This window comes from Mirounga angustirostris, unplaced genomic scaffold (assembly GCF_029215605.1).
Source record: "Mirounga angustirostris isolate CCGP_5_RB_7025 unplaced genomic scaffold, mMirAng1.0.hap1 SCAF_1, whole genome shotgun sequence".
Taxonomy (NCBI): domain Eukaryota; kingdom Metazoa; phylum Chordata; class Mammalia; order Carnivora; family Phocidae; genus Mirounga; species Mirounga angustirostris.
Window position 1 is genome coordinate 211,200,252 of NW_026991709.1, and position 19,787 is coordinate 211,220,038.

At 56.2% G+C, this 19,787-nt stretch overlaps 2 protein-coding genes across 8 annotated transcripts; both read left to right on the forward strand.

Annotated features, from left to right (window-relative positions):
- Window positions 1–2: 2 nt before the first annotated feature.
- SLC25A41 (solute carrier family 25 member 41) lies at window positions 3–6,144 on the forward strand. 4 transcript variants are annotated; one of them, XM_054504996.2, is made up of 7 exons: window positions 3–705; window positions 1,401–1,556; window positions 2,081–2,233; window positions 2,421–2,528; window positions 4,830–4,997; window positions 5,080–5,227; window positions 5,972–6,144. In XM_054504996.2, exons 1-7 carry the CDS (start codon window positions 574–576, stop codon window positions 6,142–6,144), a joined length of 1,038 nt encoding a protein of 345 aa, XP_054360971.1. In that variant the 5' UTR covers window positions 3–573. The 4 variants fall into 4 exon arrangements, with proteins under 4 accessions (XP_054360971.1, XP_045719153.1, XP_045719154.1 ...); XM_045863197.3 differs by having other exon boundaries at window positions 3–648; XM_045863198.3 differs by having other exon boundaries at window positions 103–1,171.
- A 1,607-nt stretch (window positions 6,145–7,751) lies between these two features.
- KHSRP (KH-type splicing regulatory protein) lies at window positions 7,752–18,985 on the forward strand. 4 transcript variants are annotated; one of them, XM_045863194.3, is made up of 20 exons: window positions 7,752–8,144; window positions 9,721–9,817; window positions 10,444–10,482; window positions 10,829–10,868; window positions 11,727–11,776; window positions 12,018–12,089; window positions 12,834–12,891; window positions 13,200–13,374; window positions 13,568–13,666; window positions 14,026–14,124; window positions 14,252–14,354; window positions 15,033–15,133; window positions 15,262–15,406; window positions 15,485–15,645; window positions 15,733–15,842; window positions 16,268–16,356; window positions 16,463–16,660; window positions 16,765–16,842; window positions 16,931–17,091; window positions 18,179–18,985. In XM_045863194.3, the coding sequence occupies exons 1-20, from the start codon at window positions 7,890–7,892 to the stop codon at window positions 18,185–18,187; spliced, it is 2,139 nt and encodes a 712-aa protein (XP_045719150.1). In that variant the 5' UTR covers window positions 7,752–7,889; the 3' UTR covers window positions 18,188–18,985. The 4 variants fall into 4 exon arrangements, with proteins under 4 accessions (XP_045719150.1, XP_045719148.1, XP_064428457.1 ...); XM_064572391.1 differs by having other exon boundaries at window positions 7,874–7,905; window positions 8,048–8,144; window positions 16,931–18,985; XM_045863192.3 differs by having other exon boundaries at window positions 16,931–18,985.
- The last annotated feature ends 802 nt before the right edge of the window (window positions 18,986–19,787 follow it).

The following is a 19,787-nucleotide window of genomic DNA, read 5'->3' on the forward strand; positions in this document are numbered from 1 at the left end:
ATGAGAGAAAAAGAATCATGGATGACATCAAGATTTTTGAACCAAACCACATGGAGGATGGACGCGCTCTCAATGAAGACTCATTGCAGCCTCTTGACACAACGTGGTAGTTTATTATTACTTCCAATTTACACCTGGGGAAACTGAAGCTCAGAGAGGTAAAGCGAGTCCCCCAAGGCCACACAGCAGGAGTTGTCCTAGATGGGATTCAAACTCAGGCTGCCTCCAGATCTATGCCTGTCTCACCTTGGGGACCAACTATGTCTCTCCCTCCCAGAGCTCCAGAACCTTCCCACTCTCCCTCACATCTATCTCCCATTGCCACGACAGCGACACACAGTGCATTCGTTGCCTGTGGCTCCTATAACAACCACAAACATGGCGACTTCAAACAACACAAATGTATTATTCTAGAGGTCAGAAGTCTGATACGGATCTCACTGGGCTAAAATCAAGCTCCTCCTGGAGGCTCCAGGGGAGAATCTGCTTCCTGGCCTTTTCCAGCTCCGAGGGTCTGCCTGCACTCCACGGCTCGTGGCTCCCTCCTCCATCTGCAAAGCCAGCAACGGTCGGATGAGTCTTTCTCACATTGAACCCTTTCAACACCGACTGTTCTGCTTCCCTCTTCACTGTTTGAGAACTCATGAGGTTAGACTGGGCCCACGCAATTCGTCCAGAATAATCTCTCCATCTCCCCGTCAGCTGGTTAGTGCCCTTAAAGCCTCTGGCAAATTCACTTTCCCCTTTGCCACGTAACATGGAGAGTTCACAGGTTTAGAGGGATTTGGATATGGACATTTTGTGGGGGACACTCTCTGCCCACCATATCCAGTGAGGTCACAAGGGCCTCTGTGACCTCATCATGCCCTGGTGCCCAAATTTACAAGCTGGCCCCCCCCCATGGCTGCTGGATGGGCAAACCTGTCACCAGGGATTTGAACCTAGGTGCCCTGACCCTCCAGCTGCCATGGGAGCCCAGCCCGAGGAAGCTCAGAAGCCTTGCTCGAGCGTCCAGACCCTGTTTAAGAGGGTCAAAGCCTCACTCGCCAAAACCCCACCACCTCCGACCCTGCCCCCGCCCCCCTCCCGGAACCCGGGCTGTACACATGTGTATGGGTATGTGTTTGGGCACGTGCATGAAAATGTCCTGGAACATCTCCCATCACAGCAGGTGAGCTTGAGCACGGCAGGCCTACCGGCACCTCCGGCCTGAAGGCTGGGGTAGAAGGCCGTGCTGCCTGCCCCCTCTGCATGACCCACTCCCCTCCAAGCAGACCTGGATTTCCGCCTTCAAGCAGTGGGGACCAGGGTGGGCCTTTCACCAGGAGGGGCTTCCTGGAGATGCGGGGAAGGAGCTCCAGCCTGGCTGAGTACGGGTGGGAGCTGGGTCTGCCCCGCAGGTGCTGGACACAGGAGAGCAGCTGATGGTCCCCGTCGATGTCCTAGAAGTGGATAACGAGGGGGCCCTGTGGAAGTTTCTGCTCTCAGGAGCCATGGCTGGGGCGGTGTCCCGCACTGGCACGGCCCCTCTGGACCGAGCCAAGGTGTATATGCAGGTGCGCGGGGAGCACAGCTCTGGAGCCTCTGGGGTGGGGCTGGATGGAGGCAGAGCTGATGGGGTTCAGGATGGGGGTGAGTGTGCAATTGGAAACAGGTGCGAGGGTGGGGCTGGGACGCGGGTTGGAGTCAGGAGGAGGCTGAATGGAGGTAAGGGTGGGGGTTGAAGTTGGGGATGGTGCTGGAGCCAATGGGGATGGAGCATGAACTTGAGTGGGAGGAGCCGAGAGAACCGTACCAGGGACAGGGTGGGTTGGGGATAAGGGTATTGAGGATGGGGTCTTTGGATGGCTTTGAAGGCAAACTAGAACAGGTAAGGAGAGGAAGGTGAGGAAGGAGATGAGCACGTGGGTCTGTGTCTGAAGGTGAGGAAGGAGATGAGCACTGTGAGGCCAGCTGGGAAGGGAGCGGGAGGAGGAATGGGGTTGGGTGGCTGGGGACAGGATGGGGTTGAGCTCCAGGCTGGGATGGAGGCGATCAGGTGGGAGGCTCCTCACAGGGCCAGTGGCCTCCCTGTCCCCAGGTCTACTCCTCCAAGACTAACTTCACGAACCTGCTGGGGGGGCTCCGGAGCATGGTCCAGGAGGGGGGCTTCTGCTCCCTGTGGCGGGGCAATGGTATTAACGTCCTCAAGATTGCCCCCGAGTACGCCATCAAGTTCTCCGTCTTTGAACAGGTGGGCGGGGGAGAGGGAGAGGCCCACTTTGCACAGTCCTGCCCTTCAACCCAAACCTCTCCTACACGCCCTCTCAAGCCCAGATCCTTACCCAAGACACACTTTCACCCTCTGGCCCCAGACCCAGGGTGGGTTTCAGCTAGGAAGAAGGTCAGCAGTTCTCTCCTGTTCCTCTCTCCTGCCCCAGTGTAAGAATTACTTCTGCGGAGTGCATGGATCCCCACCCTTTCAGGAACGTCTCCTTGCTGGCTCCCTAGCTGTGGCCACCTCCCAGACGCTTATCAACCCCATGGAGGTAAGAGAACATCTGCCCTGTGGAAGATGAAACAATGTGAAAATTAGCTACCAGCTGTTACCGCTTCCTCCTCGTCTTCCCCTTTCCTCCTCCTCCTCGTCTTCTCCTTCATGTGAGGTGCGTGTCCAACTTGTGTTCCAGATGGCTCCCCAGTCATCTCAACAACTATTTACTGGTTGGGTCCTATCCTTTTCCCTTCAAAGATCCAAGATGCCACCTGTGTAATTTACTAAATTCCTGTGCATATTTGAGTGTATCTTTGGCCTTTCCCTTCTTCCTCTGCTATGTCTGTCCAGGCAGTAATGTCTTTTTTTTTTCCTCTTTTGGAGGGGAGGGGGGGGTAACAATTAGATTTTATTTTGTACAGCAGTTTTACAGAAAAATTAAGCAGGAAGTAGAGTTCCCATACACACCTCTCCCCACATACACAGTTACTACTATTAACATCCTGCGTGGGGCGGGCGGGGGGGGGGGGACGTTTGTTGCAACTGATGAGCCAATATCGATACATTATTATTAAAGCCCATAGTTGCCTTCGGGTTCACTCTTGGTGTAGTCCATTCTGCGGTTTGTACAGATGTATACAGACACCTACCCCCCATTAGGGTGTCACAGAGTAGTTTCACTGCCCTAAAAACCTTCTCTGCTCCACCTACTCACCCCTTCTGGCTTCTCCCCTGAATCCCTAATCATTTCATTGTCTAGTTTTACCTTTTTTTTTTTTAATTTTATTAATTTAAGTGATCGCTACACCCAACGTGGGGCTAGAACTCACAACCCCGAGATCAAGAGTCACATGCTCTTCCGACTGGGCCAGCTGGGCATCCCTATAGTTTTATCTTCTGTCTTTAATTTTCGAGGCTTGACCTTACTCTTTCTCATCCCCCATCCCTGCTTTTCTTTATCGGTTTCCAGGTTACTCCCACCGTGGTTTCCCATATGAACTCTAGAAGTAACTTACCTCTAGTAAGTTCAGAAAACAAAGTCACCTATTGGTATTTTTTACTGGGATGGTATTCAATTTATAAATAAGCTTAGAGATTCCTGCCATCTATGAGGCCGGCTCTGGTATCCAAGATCATTTCTATTTGTTCAAGTCTCCTTTTATGTACTTTAATGGTCTTTTAAATTTTTCTCATATAATTCTTGCCCTTAACTAGTTAAATTTCCTCTTAAGTGTATTTGTGTTCTATTGCTGCGTAACAAATTGCCACAGACTCAGTAGCTTAAAAGGATACAGATTTATTATCTTTTGTTTGTCTGTGGGTCACGCCTGGGCACTGGCTAGTCAGGTCCTCTGCTCAGGGCTTCATCAGGCCAAAATCAAGGTGTTGGCTGGGCTACAGTGAACCCACCAGAGGCCTGGGTCCTCTGTCAAGTTCCTTGGTTGTTGGCAGGATTCAGTTTATAGTTATAGGACTGAGGTCCTCAGCTCCTAGAGGCCACCCACTGTCCCTGCCATGTAGTCCTCTCCACAACAGTCAGCTTGTTTAAGACCAACTGAAGAGTGTCCTGGATACTCCCAATCGCTCTGATTTCTTCCGTCTCTGGCAACAGACTCTTTTATTAAAGGGCTCACCTGATTCGGTCAGGCCCACCCAGGACAATTGGTCTTGCTTCACTTAAAACTAATTGCTTAAGGCCCCGATACATCTGCAAAATCCCTTCACTTCCATGAAATGTAACTTCATGTCATGTAACTTGATGAGGGGAGTGATACCCAATCATAGTCCCAGGCCTAGCACACTGTCAAGGTCAGGGTGGGAGGGGAGGTGGGCATCATATGGAGCATACATATCAGGGGTGGGAAACTTGGGGACCACCTTAGAATTCTGCCTACCACACTGGGTGTTCGGTTTTTTGGGCAATTGTAGAGCTGCCAATATTTTGATATTGGGGTATTTTGTACAAATGACTATGTCTGGCTTCTCTTGGAAAATTGGCAAACCTGGCCACCCCGTGGTGTCTGCACCCCCGTGGCATGATGTTTGGCTGCCGCTGGGTGTAAGCTGTAACTCCGCTCAGTCCACGCCACTTCCCTTATCCTCTTGGCCTCTGTCAGCACTTGGGCTTCTGAACCCTGGGTTGAAAGCACACATAGGCCAAGGAATCGCATGGCTCTGGGTTGGAAACTCAGCTCTCTGCACTCCTGAGCTTCCACCTCCTCAGCTGTAGGACGGAAATGCCAGCCGCCGCTGAGGGTCAAGAAAGGGGCATGCAGGGTGGCCACTGGGGGCTAGTCGATGAGGGTTGATGAGAGCATTCGATCAGATGAGCCACCTCCCTCCTTGCCCTCCCCAGGTGCTGAAGACACGGCTGACCCTGCGCCGGACAGGCCAGTACAAGGGGCTGCTGGACTGTGCGTGGCAGATCCTGGAGCAGGAGGGCACCCGCGCCCTGTACCGCGGCTACCTGCCCAACATGCTCGGCATCATCCCCTACGCCTGCACGGACCTGGCCGTCTATGAGGTGTGGGTCCCACAGAGGGGTGCCAGGGCTGGTGTGAACACAGGCCCGTAGTAAACTGCCTCCTGACCCCCTTCTCTTGCAGATGCTCAGGTGCTTCTGGTTGAAGTCAGGCAGGGACATGGAGGATCCCAGTGGCCTGGTCAGTTTGTCATCTGTGACGCTGTCCACGACCTGCGGCCAGATGGCCAGTTACCCGCTGACATTGGTGCGCACCAGGATGCAGGCCCAAGGTCAGACTAGCCCCAGTGGCCACCGTGCATGCCCCTCCCCTTAGCCTTGACTGAACTTTCTCATCCTCCAAAAGTGACTCCCAAACTGACCTCTAAACCTACCAAGACTCACCCCTAAATCTGACCCCAACCCCAAATTAACCCTACAAACCACTGAAATTAACATCTCCCAACTGACCCCCACAAACACCCCCCAAATGCAACTCAGGCCCCCACACCATTTTTCAAGACATAGATTCCCCAAATGCTCTCCCAACTTCTCCAAATCTGAGCCAGCCCATATTCCTAAAATTCCTAAATTCGCTAAACCTGACCCTTAGACATCCCAATGTCATAACCACTTCCTCCATTACCCTGCATACTCCCCAAATGGACTCTCAGCCCCTAAACCAATCCACAAACATCCAAACAAGTCCTTGGTCCGCTACCCTAATCTTGAAAATATCCCCAAACCATCCCTTAGCACACTTCCCAAATCTCTGGCAGATCTTAGAAGTTTCCTCCCAAATAAGCGTGAATGTTTTCTAAGATGTTCCTGAAAACAAATCCTGAAAACTCCTGCCTGAGTTGATCTCTCTCCCCAAACTGACCAATTTCCTCTAAGTCTTCCAAACTCCTTCCCAACGCTGGCCCCCAGACCCCAGCCCCTGGCTTCACCGGACCCCCAACATTCCAGCCCGCCCCCGCCCCGGGGTGGCCCGATCATCTCTGGCAGAAGCCCTGAGCTTGCCCCTGTTCCCACAGACACTGTGGAGGGCTCAAACCCCACCATGCGCGGAGTCTTCCAGTGGATCCTGGCCCAGCAGGGTTGGCTGGGGCTGTACAGAGGCATGACTCCCACCTTACTGAAGGTGTTGCCAGCAGGTGGCATCAGCTACGTGGTGTATGAAGCCATGAAGAAAACCCTGGGTGTATAGGCAGTGGCCAGTCGACCCACCCTGGGCAGAATGGACAGGAGGATCCAGGGTCCCCTGGCCCAAAGAGCCCTCCAGGCTCAGGCCCAGGGGGGCAGTTTCTGTCAGGAGAAGCAGTCTGGGGGCCTGGGTCAGAAGATCCCTGGGGATCCTTCCCGAGGGTGCAGCCAGGGACTAGTTTGGACTCCCGTTTGGCCCGTTGTGGCTTGTCCTGGCTTCAGGGTGAAATGGTGGACGTGGAGACAACCTGAAATAAAGAGTTTCTGCTGGATGTGTCTGGGATACCTGCGTCCAGGAGGGGAGCTGGGTATCTGGAATCTCTGGGGCTAGACTAGGAATCCGTGGTTTCAGGGGGTGAGCTGGGGACCTGGAACACCCTATGTCTAATAGGGAGCTGGGCGCTTCGGATATCTGTGTCCCAAGAGTGGAAGCTGGGCGCCTGGGATCCCTGGGTCTCGGAAAGAGGCCTGGATATCTTGGGCCCCTTGGTCCTGAGTAGGAATTGTAAACCTCCATAACGCCTGGGTTCAGGAGAGAACTGAGGGCCTAGGATTGGAGCTTGGAGCTCAGGTCCCCAGACCTTACGTGAAGAGGGTGTGGGGTGTGGAATTAGGGTCCTAGGAGAGAACCAATGGCCCTAGACCCTTGAATTCTGGAGGGGAACTGGTTGCATGAGTCCTGGAAGAGAAGTGGGGGCTCTAGAATCCTGGGTGGAGAAGCGAGGGGGATACCGGGGATCCCTGGGTTCCCTCCTGCTCTTGGCCCACCCCACCCCCGGAAGCACCCGATCTCCAAGGCCTCGAGCAGGCCACGTGTTCGGCCTGCCCAGCCAGGCTCCTGGGGCGCTAACCTAGACGTCAGGCCTGAATTCCCCTCAGCCGGTCGGCACTGCCCACGTCGACTGCCATTCACTCTCGCTACGGCTAATCCCCTCTCGTCGTCTGGAGGCCGGCTCCGCCCCAATGCAGCTACGCTTCCACTGGCTCCCACCAAAACTGGGCCCCTTTACTTCCTTCCCTGCCATTTGTCCAGAGCGGTGTCCGTCACCTTGCACCCGCCCCCGCCGCCCAGCCATTGGCTTAGAAATCAAGGCTAGAAGAGGATTCTGGTTAACAGGGAAAGCAATCCAGTCAAACCTAAGCGCGTCACCCAGAATTCGTCAGGAATTGGATTAAGTTGGCTGCCAATCTGCGCAAGACCCGCCTTCTGCGTGTCCTCATTGGCTTGCGTACACGATTATCTCACCTGGCGCCCGCCCAGCCTGTTCAAAGGGGCCTTTCGGCAGGCCCCTCCTTCCTGTCCACTTGACTCTCCGGAGTCGTCAATCCAGTTCTGAAGTCGCCCCGTAGTTCTGGAACTCCCGCTTCATTGGGCCTCCTGCCCTCTCGGGTCGCCTCGATTTGCCCGCCCAGCACCGGCAGCCCGAAGCCCACTGCCTCCGAGAGCTGTCGGTCACGCGGCGCCTCCCGCCCACTGCCTCTCGCGGCACTCCGATTGGTCGCTTGCCTCCAGAGGCCGCGATTGGTGTCCCAGGAGCGGCGGCCGCCTCCGATTGGCCTGGCTGCGCCGTCCGTCACGCCGGCGGCGGGAGGAGGCGTCCCTCTCCCCCCTCGTCGTCTTCCCAGCCGCTGGGTTCCCAGAGTGCTCCGCGGCCGTGTGGAGCGAGGCCTTGTTCCCGCGTTGAGCCGCCGCCGCCGCCGCCGCCTCCTCAGCTTCAGCCTCCGCGCCAGGCCCGGCCCCGCCGCGCCATGTCGGACTACAGCACGGGAGGACCCCCGCCCGGGCCGCCGCCGCCCGCTGGCGGCGGCGGAGGAGCCGGGGGAGCCGGGGGCGCCGGGGGAGGCCCTCCGCCGGGCCCGCCGGGTGCGGGGGACCGGGGCGGCGGCGGCCCCGGCGGCGGCCCGGGCGGGGGGTCGGCCGGGGGTCCCTCCCAGCCGCCCGGCGGGGGAGGCCCGGGGATCCGCAAGGACGCTTTCGCCGACGCCGTGCAGCGGGCCCGCCAGGTGAGGAGGCCGCGGGCCCGAGGGGCGCGCGCGGGCGGGGGAGGGGGCGGGGTCACGCGCGCGCGCGCGGGGTCGCGGGGGGGCGGCCCGAGGCCGCCGCGGGGTCACGTGGGGCGGTAGGCGGGGGCCTGGGCCGCCCAGGGTGTCTCCAGTGGGCCCCCAGCGGGTGACCCCCCTGCAGGGTGAAGGGGTGGCCGGGGGGTCGCCAGGAACGGGCCCTGGATGTTCAGGGGTCCCGGAGGGCTGGGACTCACTTTGGGGAACCCCCCTTAGGACACCCGATGGCATGATTCCCTCTCTAGGAAGCAAAGTGTCCCTCTTCCCGGTGGGGAGGGTCTTGCTTTTCCCTTACCTCCCCATCAGGGCAGAGAGCTCTGTTTGCCCCCAGCCCAGTCGCATTTTTTGCCCGCCCGCCGGGAAGAAGGGACTTTGGGAGGAAAACAGCCTTTTTTCTTGAGCCTGCAAAGGGGGAACCCTTGCTACCAGAGTGGCCGAGCACTTAGGCGAAATGGGGAGGGTGGGCACAGGGTCTGGCTCTTTTTGATGCTTCCGGTGGCTTGAAAGGTGGTCTCTCTTTGGGAAAGAGGGGAGGGTCCCGCCACTGTGTTTTGAGGCATGATGATACCATGGAGGTGTCACATGCTGTCGTGACTGACCTCCTCAGCGCCTTTTGTGGCCTCCCCACGTCCTGGAGAGCAGGAGGCCTGTAGAATGGGAGAACTTTGCCGCCCTCTCAGGAAGCCGACTGTCTGGGGGCCGACTGAGTGCTTTTGCGATTGAGTGCTTTCCTTGAGTTGCTCCAGTGCCTCCAGGGCAGAGTGGGAGGTCCCGTTAGGTGAACGCCCTGTTCCCGCCCAGTGTGGTCTGTGGCTTTCTCACCTATGGAGCAGGGTAGGGTTCTAACGTGCACTTGATCTGGTTGCCCACCAACCTGCCTTGTTGGAGAAGCAGTTGTAACTAGCCGAGTTGATGCTCTTTGCTGGGGTGGGAAAAGGCCTCGGCCCAAGAGCTTTCGCTCACAGTGTTAAAAGAAAAAAAATTGGGAGAGGTGGAAAGATAGGTCCTTAATTCATGGTTTGTGTGTCTCTGGAAAGCTTGTAATAATCCCACAGACTCTGGTCTTAAACTTGTGGGATCGGGGTTACTTGAAATTGCTCCTCACGTGTCTGACATGTAACCTGTGTTTTCAAAAAGGGTCTTTTCTTTTGGTGGAATGAAGATTTCGGATGCCTTTAAGCAAAAACTTCCCTAAAATTTGTTCAACGAACGCAGATTTTGAGGGGGAGGGAGATAAAGGAAAGTTGTGCTCCTCACCATCCCAGAAGAGCCAGGCTACAAATCACACTTCCTGCCTCCCTCGTGGAGGCAACCTGAGGACCCTCCTGAGAGCAAATCAGTGTGGATTGTGGTCCAGTTGCAAACAACATAGGCGCAAATCCCAACTAGAAAGGGGGTTTGAAATTCCTGGATGACTGTTGAACGCTGAGGCCCTCGGGTACGTTCTGAGAAGTTGGTCTGAGCACCAGGGAAGGTTGGTTGTGGTGGTAACCTTCTGTGCTTACGATTGTGTTTGTAGATCGCAGCCAAAATTGGAGGCGACGCTGCTACAACAGTGAACAACAGCACTCCCGATTTTGGTTTTGGGGGCCAAAAGAGGCAGTTAGAAGACGGAGGTAACTATAACTACCTGCTGGGAAGAAGGCCTGGGGGTAGAGTGAGGTGCCTTTGTTTGAACATGGTTCAGAGTCAGGGGGAAGCCATTTGGTCTTTTAAAACCTCAGCAATCCCAGCTTTGTTCATTCTTTTTGTTCGGGCTGCCATCCTGGGGTATCAGGTGGCTGAGAGGAGCAGATTGATTGTGACTAGGTCCAAGTTGTAAGTTCTCAAGATTGTTCCTCCCCTTCTGGTAGGCTTGGGAAATGCTCGCGGTTTTGTTGAGGCCCCACATAAGTGCAGTTTGGCTGGCCCCAGGGCATGCAGTACTACCCACAGTAGCCAAAATGATCAGTGTGGGGATCAGTCAAAACCAGACTTACACCTGGGCCCTTCCTGACCCTGGACTCGAGTTCCGCCATCATTGTTCCTGTTATAAAGAACTTTTTTACTCTTAAGTGCTAGTGGTGGGACTGATGGAAGTCTGGTCCCACTCCAGGGTTAGTCCCTGTTACTCTCCTGTCTTGGCTCTGATATGGGGGGTGCGGGAGGGGGGATTGTTTACCAGGCCGTGTGGCATCAGCATCAGATTTGAGGCAGCTGTGGGTGGGTGGGTGCAGCATCTGACATCCTCTCTCTTTCACAGACCAACCGGAGAGCAAGAAACTGGCTTCCCAGGGAGACTGTAAGTCCGTTGCGGGGTGCAGGCAGAGGGCAGCTTCAGGGTCTTAAGAGGTTTTTAGGATTTGGGAGCTGGAAGCTCTAAGCAGATGGCACCTGTCCTTTAGGGAGGCTCTAGGTGCTTATCATCTGGGGTCCATGAGCTTTAGGGATCCCAGAGCCCCCTGGAGATTGAGGCAGACAGTCCGATGTGAGGCGGGTTCATCACACTCAAGTGCTCAGGAAGGCTCGGGAGCACTGTGATAGGTGCCAGCTGCTCCTCGGGCTGGCAGGGCTACCTGGGGGCCAGCAGTGTTCAGGGTCCCAAAGAGGAGCCAGGCCAATCTTTGCTTTGAATTTTCTCTCTGCAGCCATCAGTTCTCAACTTGGACCCATCCATCCTCCCCCCAGGTAAGTTGTGATTTGGAGGACACTTGTTTCCTTGTCTGTCAGCTGTCTCTGGCCTTTCTTGCTGACCTGGGGGAGAGCTGTGTCTGGGGGCTGCACCGTTTCGGACTTTGTCCCCGCTGCTTGCTTGGCCACAGAGAAGCCCAGGAGGCAGAAGAGCTGCCTTTGCGCCTGTGTGTGGGGCCCAGGGAGGGGCGGTCTTTGCGCCCTGTCGCTGCCTGCGCCGTGGGACACTCCTCGGGAGACAGCCGTCTTCCCAGAAGGGCTGGGGGCCGGCCGCGGCGTCCTTGTCCGCCTTCCGCAAATGCTTGATCCCCGAGAACTGGTGGGGCCTGGGGTTCTCTCCTGCCTTTTGCTGCCTCCCCAGCCCCCAATGACCTCAGTGGATCTGTTGTAGAATCCTTTGTGAAGGACCATGTTGTTTCTTTTTTCGCTTCTAAGAAATGCAGTAAAATTGGTTTGCTAGGGAGAGGACATGGAAGAGATAGAAACCTTTTTTTTTTTAAGTCAAGAGACCTGAAATGATTGTCAGAATTGTGTAAAAGCGTCCAAGCGTTTGCTTTTTCCCAGAGTCTGTGGGGCCACGCTGACCCCGACCAAGCCTCTTGTGGCTTGCATGGGGAAACTGAGGCCTTGAGCGGTCGAGTGGCTTGCTGTGGGGAGAAGGAGCTCTGTGCTCTTGTCAGACTCTGCTTAGGCCTGTGGGGTCTTGGTCCCAATGTGGTGGGAAGCATGGGCAGAAACCAGTAGCACCAAGGGCCCCACAGGTTAGGGGCTGTGGCTTTGAGGGGCCTTTTCTCCTGGAGACCCTCTGTCTATTCTGTCTCACTTGAGACCGACTCTTATCGTCTCTCTTTGCAGGACTTCAATGACAGAAGAGTACAGGGTCCCAGACGGCATGGTGGGACTAAGTGAGTGTGGGTCGCTGTGGGATGCCCGTTTTCCCTGTCTCTCAGGGACTGTGTTCTGGGAGCACCTGCTGGCCCAGGAGCTTTTGGTGTGAGAGGGCCTCCTGTACTGTGCGCTCACCTGACCTCTCTGGGCGGGGAGGCAGGTGGAGCTCTCAGGAGGACCAGGAACCCCTGCCACACGGTCTTTTCAGTGCTGGAGTACCCTCATCATCTCTGCTTTTTTCCCCTTTTCTCCACGTAGTCATTGGCAGAGGTGGTGAACAGATTAACAAAATCCAGCAGGATTCAGGCTGCAAAGTCCAGATCTCGCCAGGTACGAGAGCCAGATTTGTGTCAGAATGGGCGCTGGGCTGGGCTCCTTGTACTTTTTTTTTTTTTTTTAACAGTTCCCTGACGGGCAGAAGTGAGACAGGTTGGTGGTCACTGAGTGACCTCTAAGTGCCAGGCTCAGGGCAGAGTCTCAACCAGGACAGCACGGCATCCAGCAGCATAGCGGCAACTTTCATTTTCTTTGGCTTCACAGTTGTGGGGGGACGGCCGAGGTGGGAGATCGAAGATTGAATATAGGAAGTTTTGCTCTAAACTGTTAAGTCACCATCTGAAGTAAACACCCAACAGGAAACCAGTGGGAATGTGTGAGGCAGGGGGATGCATTCGAAGGAATGGCTTTGAAACCCAGCCCGGGTTTGCACCCCAGTCTGGCTGCTCAGCTGCGCGTGCCTGCTGGGCAGGGGTTTGTGAAGGCTGGCTCTAACCCAGTGGGGATTGTAAACTGATCATCGGTGGTGGCAGGAGTGGCCCCCCCGCTTTGGGACCTCACCTTCCGCCTCACATTTTTCCCTAAATGTTCTCCCTCCTGACTGGACTCCAGGCTTCCCAGCCTTGGTCTTACGTAGAGCAGCCTCCCAGGAGTCTAATGAGGGAGCGATTTGTCAGGCCGTTAATGGTGGTACAGGCAGTAGCCGTTGTTCATTGTGCAAGTTTCACCATCTCCCTGGAAAGCCTTTCTCCAGTGTCCGTGGACCCGGGAGGCACTGACCCTCTCTCTCCTCTGCAGACAGCGGTGGCCTCCCCGAGCGCAGCGTGTCCTTGACAGGAGCCCCAGAATCTGTCCAGTAAGTCCCTGGCGGGGCCTGTCATTGTGATGAGGGGAGCAAGCAGAAGCTCTCTCCATCCTTTGGAAAGTTGGGGGCGACTCCACCATGTCCCTCGACCCTTGCCCTCTCCAGGGGGCTGTACTGATGCTTTGATTGCCTGGACTTCGAAGATCTGGGAAAACCACCTGAATAGCCCCAGCCCTGGGGACGGACCCTCTTCATCATCTGTCAGACACACGTGTTGGAGTCACCTTCCCTTTGAGCTGGATGGGGCTGTCAGACCAGTACTTGTTCAAGTGTCTGAACCCCGCTCTTCCCCTTCCCAGGAAAGCAAAGATGATGCTGGATGACATTGTCTCTCGGGGTCGTGGGGGGCCCCCAGGACAGTTCCACGACAATGCCAATGGAGGCCAGAATGGCACTGTGCAGGAGATCATGATCCCCGCGGGGAAGGCTGGCCTGGTCATCGGCAAAGGCGGGGAGACAATTAAGCAGCTGCAGGTGAGGGGTGGGATGGAGGACAGAAGCTCCTCCTGTCCCAGGAAAGTCTCCTTCCTGCATCTGCGTGTGCACACCCCACCGACTGCTTTGTCAGAGCCTCTTACCCTTTGTGATTACACCTGCCCCCCACGTGCACTAGCCCCAGAAAGTCCTTTGAAAGCCTGGTACTGACTCTCCCGCATTGGTTGTAAAGGAGCGAGCTGGAGTGAAGATGATTTTAATTCAAGATGGCTCCCAGAATACGAACGTGGACAAACCTCTCCGCATCATTGGGGATCCTTACAAAGTGCAGGTGAGAACCCTGGGGGTGACGGGCCGTCTGGAGAAGTGAGCAATAGATAGGGCTGGAGATCTGAGCGAAAGGGGAGAGGTTTTCAAGAGCATTCGCTTGAAGTCAGCCCAGGACTCCCACTCTCATACTGAGTTCTCCCTCCCAGCACTGGACATGAGCAAGAGGCCTGAACTCTGATCTTTCGTTTTGTTATCTGGAGAATGGGGGTTGCTGGCCATCCCTCCTCGGGATGGCAGGTCAAGAGCTCAGCAGGGCTCTGCAGTGGGCCCAGCTTAGGTCCATGAGCCCTTGGGTCGTGGGAGGCTGGGGGAACAGTGTTGGGGGCTTGCCCTGTGCACACCATGCATGTGCGTTTGCAGCAAGCCTGTGAGATGGTGATGGACATCCTCCGGGAGCGTGACCAGGGTGGCTTTGGGGACCGGAACGAGTATGGATCCCGGATTGGCGGGGGCATCGATGTGAGTGCAGGCTTCCTGTAGTAGTGGAGGGCCATGGGGTGGGTGTGACTCATCCTCTGGTGGGTGGAGGGCACCAGAGCTGTGGGGACAAGATTCAGTTGACCCTTCCACATTCCTGTCTCCTCAGGTGCCAGTGCCTAGGCATTCTGTCGGGGTGGTCATTGGCCGGAGCGGAGAAATGATCAAGAAGATCCAGAATGACGCTGGTGTGCGGATACAGTTTAAGCAAGGTCAGGGGCCTGGCTGAAAAGATTAGCTGGGTGGGTGGTGGCCGTGTCTACCAGTTCTGTTCTCAGGATCACTCTGAGGTTCCACTGCAGAGAGCCTGGCACCAGGGAGCCCGTTGAGCCTCTTTGTGGTGCCTTATTACTCCTAGCTGGCAGAACGTGCCCTTGTCTCCCTCCTTTATGGGAGAGCCATGTGAGAGAGTTCACGAAGGGCAGACTTGCTGTCTTCCTGTCATCAAATCTATCCCTTTCCTCTCCCCCACCGAATGGCCCATCCTGACAGGGCAGCCTGGACTGGATCAGATTCCTCTGTCCCAACTCTGGGCTATTCCCAAGCCTCAGTGAGAGTCTCCCAAGTGGCAGGCCCATTCTGAGGTTTATTGTCGTTCTTAGTTTCATGAAATGCATCTGTTCTGGGGGTGCCACGTGCAGGAAGAAGCCTCAGCTGCCACCCTGCCCTAGTTGGTCGGTTTTTTCCTCTGGAAACCTGGCCCACCCGCATTCTTCCCCCTCCCCCCCGCCGCTCCTCAATACATGGGGTGTGATGAGCGGTACTTTGAGCCTGAGATATTTCTGACACCTGGCTTGGCATGGTGTCTACCTCGCAGAGGCGGTGTTATGGGGGTTTGGTGTTGTGCTTTTCTTTAAAATCCATGTCTCTGTTCTGGATGCTGGCTTCAGATGATGGGACAGGTCCTGAGAAGATAGCTCACATAATGGGGCCCCCAGATCGGTGTGAGCATGCAGCGCGGATCATCAATGATCTCCTCCAGAGCCTCAGGGTAGGTGGCTCCAGGCTCTGCTGCTGGTGGCTGGTGAGGGCGGAGGGAACTGGCCCAGCCCTCCCGGAGAAGTCCAGGGGCCAGGCTAGCTTTCTGCGGTCACGCTCTACCTCCTTCCTGTCTTGCAGAGTGGTCCCCCGGGCCCACCAGGGGGTCCTGGCATGCCCCCGGGGGGCCGGGGGCGAGGAAGGGGCCAAGGCAACTGGGGCCCTCCTGGCGGTGAGATGACCTTCTCCATCCCTACTCATAAATGTGGGCTGGTCATCGGCCGAGGTGAGTAGGCCTGCCTGCATTCTGTTCCTCAGCTCCCCCTCCTCCTGCCTTCTCTTCACTATCTGTCGTTCCCCACAGGTGGTGAGAACGTGAAAGCCATAAACCAGCAGACAGGCGCCTTTGTGGAGATCTCCCGGCAGCTGCCGCCCAATGGGGACCCCAACTTCAAGTTGTTCATCATCCGGGGCTCACCCCAGCAGATAGACCACGCCAAGCAGCTCATTGAGGAAAAGATTGAGGTGGGCTCAGGGAGGGGTTCTTGGAGGCTGGACACTTCTCCTGTCTCCTTCCCCCCACCCAAGTGACTTTGCTTCTCCTTCCTCCAGGGTCCCCTCTGCCCAGTTGGACCAGGCCCCGGGGGACCAGGCCCTGCAGGCCCCATGGGGCCCTTCAACCCCGGGCCTTTCAATCAGGGGCCACCTGGGGCTCCCCCGCAGTGAGTATTCATTCATCTCAGCTTCCTGGGATTTGGGACATGGGGGTTGCTGTGCTGCCAAGAAGAGCAGCGGACCCCATTTTCATTCAACACCAAGAAGTGCTGATCACAGCGGTTCAAGGCACGATCCAGCCCAGACTCCTACTCCTGTGTGATCGGTGCTATTTTTAAAAGATGTCACAGATGTTGACCCTGGTCTCCCACCTAATAGGCAAGCCCGTGTATACTGAATTTGGGCGACTTGCACATCTTTAAGCCAACGGAGTTTGTGTTCTTTGGCATTGTTCATCTCACCTTTTCCTGGGCCGAGGGCCTGTGACTGAGTATAAGCAGTGGGCTAGGCCTAGGCCCCCTTCCTCCCAGCCATCCCTGCCCCCGTGGAGGAGTAGTCCCAGCTCACTTGCCCTGTCTTTCTTGTCCCGCAGTGCGGGGGGCCCCCCTCCTCACCAGTACCCACCCCAGGGCTGGGGCAATACCTACCCCCAGTGGCAACCACCTGCTCCTCATGACCCAAGTAAGTAAGGCTGCCCAGGTGAAGGGCAGGACAGGGCTTGGGGGCCCAGGTGGGGAGGGCGGGGCTGGCTTCCAGCGCTGCTCTTCAGCGCACTGCTCTCCTACAGATAAAGCTGCAGCCGCTGCAGACCCCAACGCCGCCTGGGCCGCCTACTACTCACACTACTACCAGCAGCCCCCAGGCCCCGTGCCCGGCCCTGCACCGGCCCCCGCGGCCCCCCCTGCCCAGGGCGAGCCCCCACAGCCCCCACCCGCCGGCCAGTCAGACTACACTAAGGCCTGGGAAGAGTATTACAAAAAGATCGGTGAGTGTGTGGGCCGCCGCAGGGGCTCAAGTAGGTTGGAGGCTGGTGAGAGGCAGCCGCGTCCCTGTGCCATCCTCTGACCTCTCGAGGCCTTCCTCCTGCAGGCCAGCAGCCCCAGCAGCCCGGAGCGCCCCCACAGCAGGACTACACGAAGGCCTGGGAGGAGTACTACAAGAAGCAGGGTGAGCCGCTGGGGTTGCGGGGCAGGGGCAGGGCCAGGCCCTCGGGCCCCCGGTCACACTCGCTCACCGTGACTCCGCTTCCGTGCAGCTCAAGTGGCCACCGGAGGGGGTCCGGGAGCACCCCCAGGCTCCCAGCCAGACTACAGTGCCGCCTGGGCCGAATATTACAGACAGCAGGCCGCTTACTACGGACAGACTCCAGGTCCTGGCGGCCCCCAGCCTCCACCCACACAGCAGGGACAGCAGCAGGCAAGTGGGAATTGCCACCCTCCTCCTCCTCCTTTTTCCTTCCAACCCCCGGCCACCGTCCATCCTGCCTTAGTGGGTAGCGCCGGAAATCCCTTCCCCTGCGGGGTGTGTCCTTGATGCCTGCAGCGGGGGCCGTGTGGCCAGAGGTCTCCGGGAGTCCCCACGAGCTGGGGAAGTGTGCGCTGGGTCCAGAGGTTAAACGAAGAGGCCTCCCTGCGCCGGCCCGCTTGTTCCTGTGTCACGCTGTCTCGATGCTGGGGGAGAGCGCGAAGCAAATACAAGGTGGAACTGTTGAACTGGTGGGTAGTCCTGGGGGTGGGGGGCAGGCCAGCAGCACAGACCTTGGTCGCCATCCTGGCTGCTAACTCACTCATTCAAAATCTGGCCACTTGGGAAGAAAACGGATGTGTTTTTCCCTCTCTGCATTACTTTTTTGGGTTTTGTTCTTTGCATTCTTTTATTTTTAACCCCACAATCTTTTCCCCGTGTCCAAGTGACTGTGTGTTGCAGGCGGCCCCAGCGTGGGTCAGCCCTGGCTCTGGTGGGACTCGGGGAGCTTGCCACGGGGACCGGCCGCAGGGCCCCTCCCGCCCTGCCTGGGCTCCGCCGCCGCCTCCGCTCTCGCGCCTGCCTCTGTGTCCTGGTTTTGTCTGTGAAGTGGGCATGACGATCGCCGCCACCTTCCAACCTACCTCACAGGGGTGTTGTGGGGACACCGTGATCTCTGAGATTGTCATGTTGTGATGCGCCGGAGCACCTGCCTTCCCGAAGACAGAGGGCACCCCTCCTCCCTCCCAGACCCTGAGCGTGCTTCTCCCTCTCTCCCCGCTCTGCCTCTGCGGACCCCGCTTCTCTCCTCCTGGTCTTCACGTCCCTCTTGCTCCCTCCTCCATCAAGGAGCCAGTCTGACTTCAGCCGAGGGCCCCAGAGCACAGACTAGACACTTACAAACACATCGTTCCAGCCCGAGCTCGCCACAGGCGCGGGAGAGGGGCTTCCTGGCCCCCTCCTTGCCACCGTCCCCCCCAGTCTCCCGCCCCTCCCCCCTCCCTGTAGTGACCAATTCCTATCTCTTCCCTCTCCGCAGGCTCAATGAATCGAATGAATGTGAACTTCCTCATCTGTGAAAATCTTTTATTATTTTTTTTTCCATTTTGTTCTGTTTGGGGGCTTTTTTTTTTGGGGTTCTTTTTTTTTTTCCCTCATGTGTTTGGCGAGAGAGCGATGGCTGCTGTGGGGGGTGCTGGGGAGCCCTTGCTGTGAGTGGCTTGGAGGTCACAGCCTGGGCAATGCCGGGCTCTCACTCTCTCGTTCATTCTGTGTGTCTCGTGCTTTTTTCTTTCAAAATTGGGATCCTTCATGTTGAGCCAGCCATAGAAGATAGAATTAAATCTCTGCCAAAAAAAAAAAAATTTTTAAATATAAAAAACACAAAAAGCAAACAAAACCTATAAAATTATATATATATATATATAAAAATCTCTATCTTTTCCTGAAACTGCCTCTTTCAGGGGAAGGCAATTCATTTTCTTCCTACCACCCCTGGCCCTCTTCATGTTTTTAAAATAAACTTTTAAAAAGGAAAAAAAGTCACTCTTGCTATTTCTTTTTTTTAGTTAGAGTTGGAACATTCCTTGGACCAGGTGTTGCTATTGCAGGCCCCCCTCCCCCCCCCCAGTCAAGCCCCTTGATCTGCTCCTCCTCCTCCCCCCTGCCTCTCTCGGCTCCCTGCAGCCCCTCCCGCCCCCCACTCCCGGGACTGGTCTTGGGTTTCAGCTGTTCAAGAGGACATTGAAACTGAAAACAAATTGAGAACAAAAACAAAAAATTGTATGGCAGTTTTTACTTTTTATCGCTCGTTTTTAACTTCACAAATAAATGATAACAAAACCTCCCCGTGTCTGCTGGGTGCCGTCTCTCTCTCTTTCTCTCTCTCTCTCTTCCTCTTTCTCGTTTTCTTTCTTTCCCTCCTCTCTCCCCTGCCTCCTGTAGAGTTTTGAAGCAGATGTTTGTTTGTTCTTTATAGATGTTGTAAAAGCCTGATAATGGTGATTGGAAATTACAAGCTTTGTGTTGTGTTTTTTCTTTCCTACCTTCCTTTTTTTTTTTTTTTAAGAAAAAGAATTATAAGAAAAAATAGTTTTCTGCAGGCGCATTGTGCTTTCCTAACTCTCCCCCCACCCCCCCCTTTTTTTTTTTTGGTTAAATAAAGTGCTTTTTGTCTAAAAACTGCGTGCTGGCCGCAGTTGTGTTTATAGGAGACAAGTTAAAGAGGAACAGGGGTTGGCCAATCAGTGGGGTCTGGGTCCCCCAAAGACTGCTCTTCTGGTGTTGCCTTGCAGAAAAGGGAATAGGGTGAGCCCCAGTGGAGTAATCTTCCCCCATCCCACTTTTCCCTCTGGGGACATGGGGAGCAAGACACCCAGGAGAGGCTCTGGGGCCAGGTGTTTCCATGGACGCAGCCTGCCACCACAGCAAACCCATGGCTGTGTGCGCCTCACGGGAGTCAGACTGGCCTTGATAAGGCACCTGGCTGGGGCCTAGTAGAAACCAGGCCTCGTAAAGGATAGCACCGGTTCCAGTGCTTGGTGGGACGCTGTGCCGCCCAGGGGTGAGGACCGGATTTGGAAGAGTGACCTGAGGGGCCGTCTGAGCTGTCTGGCCCAGGGGCGATCATCTGGAGCCCTACTGTGTGC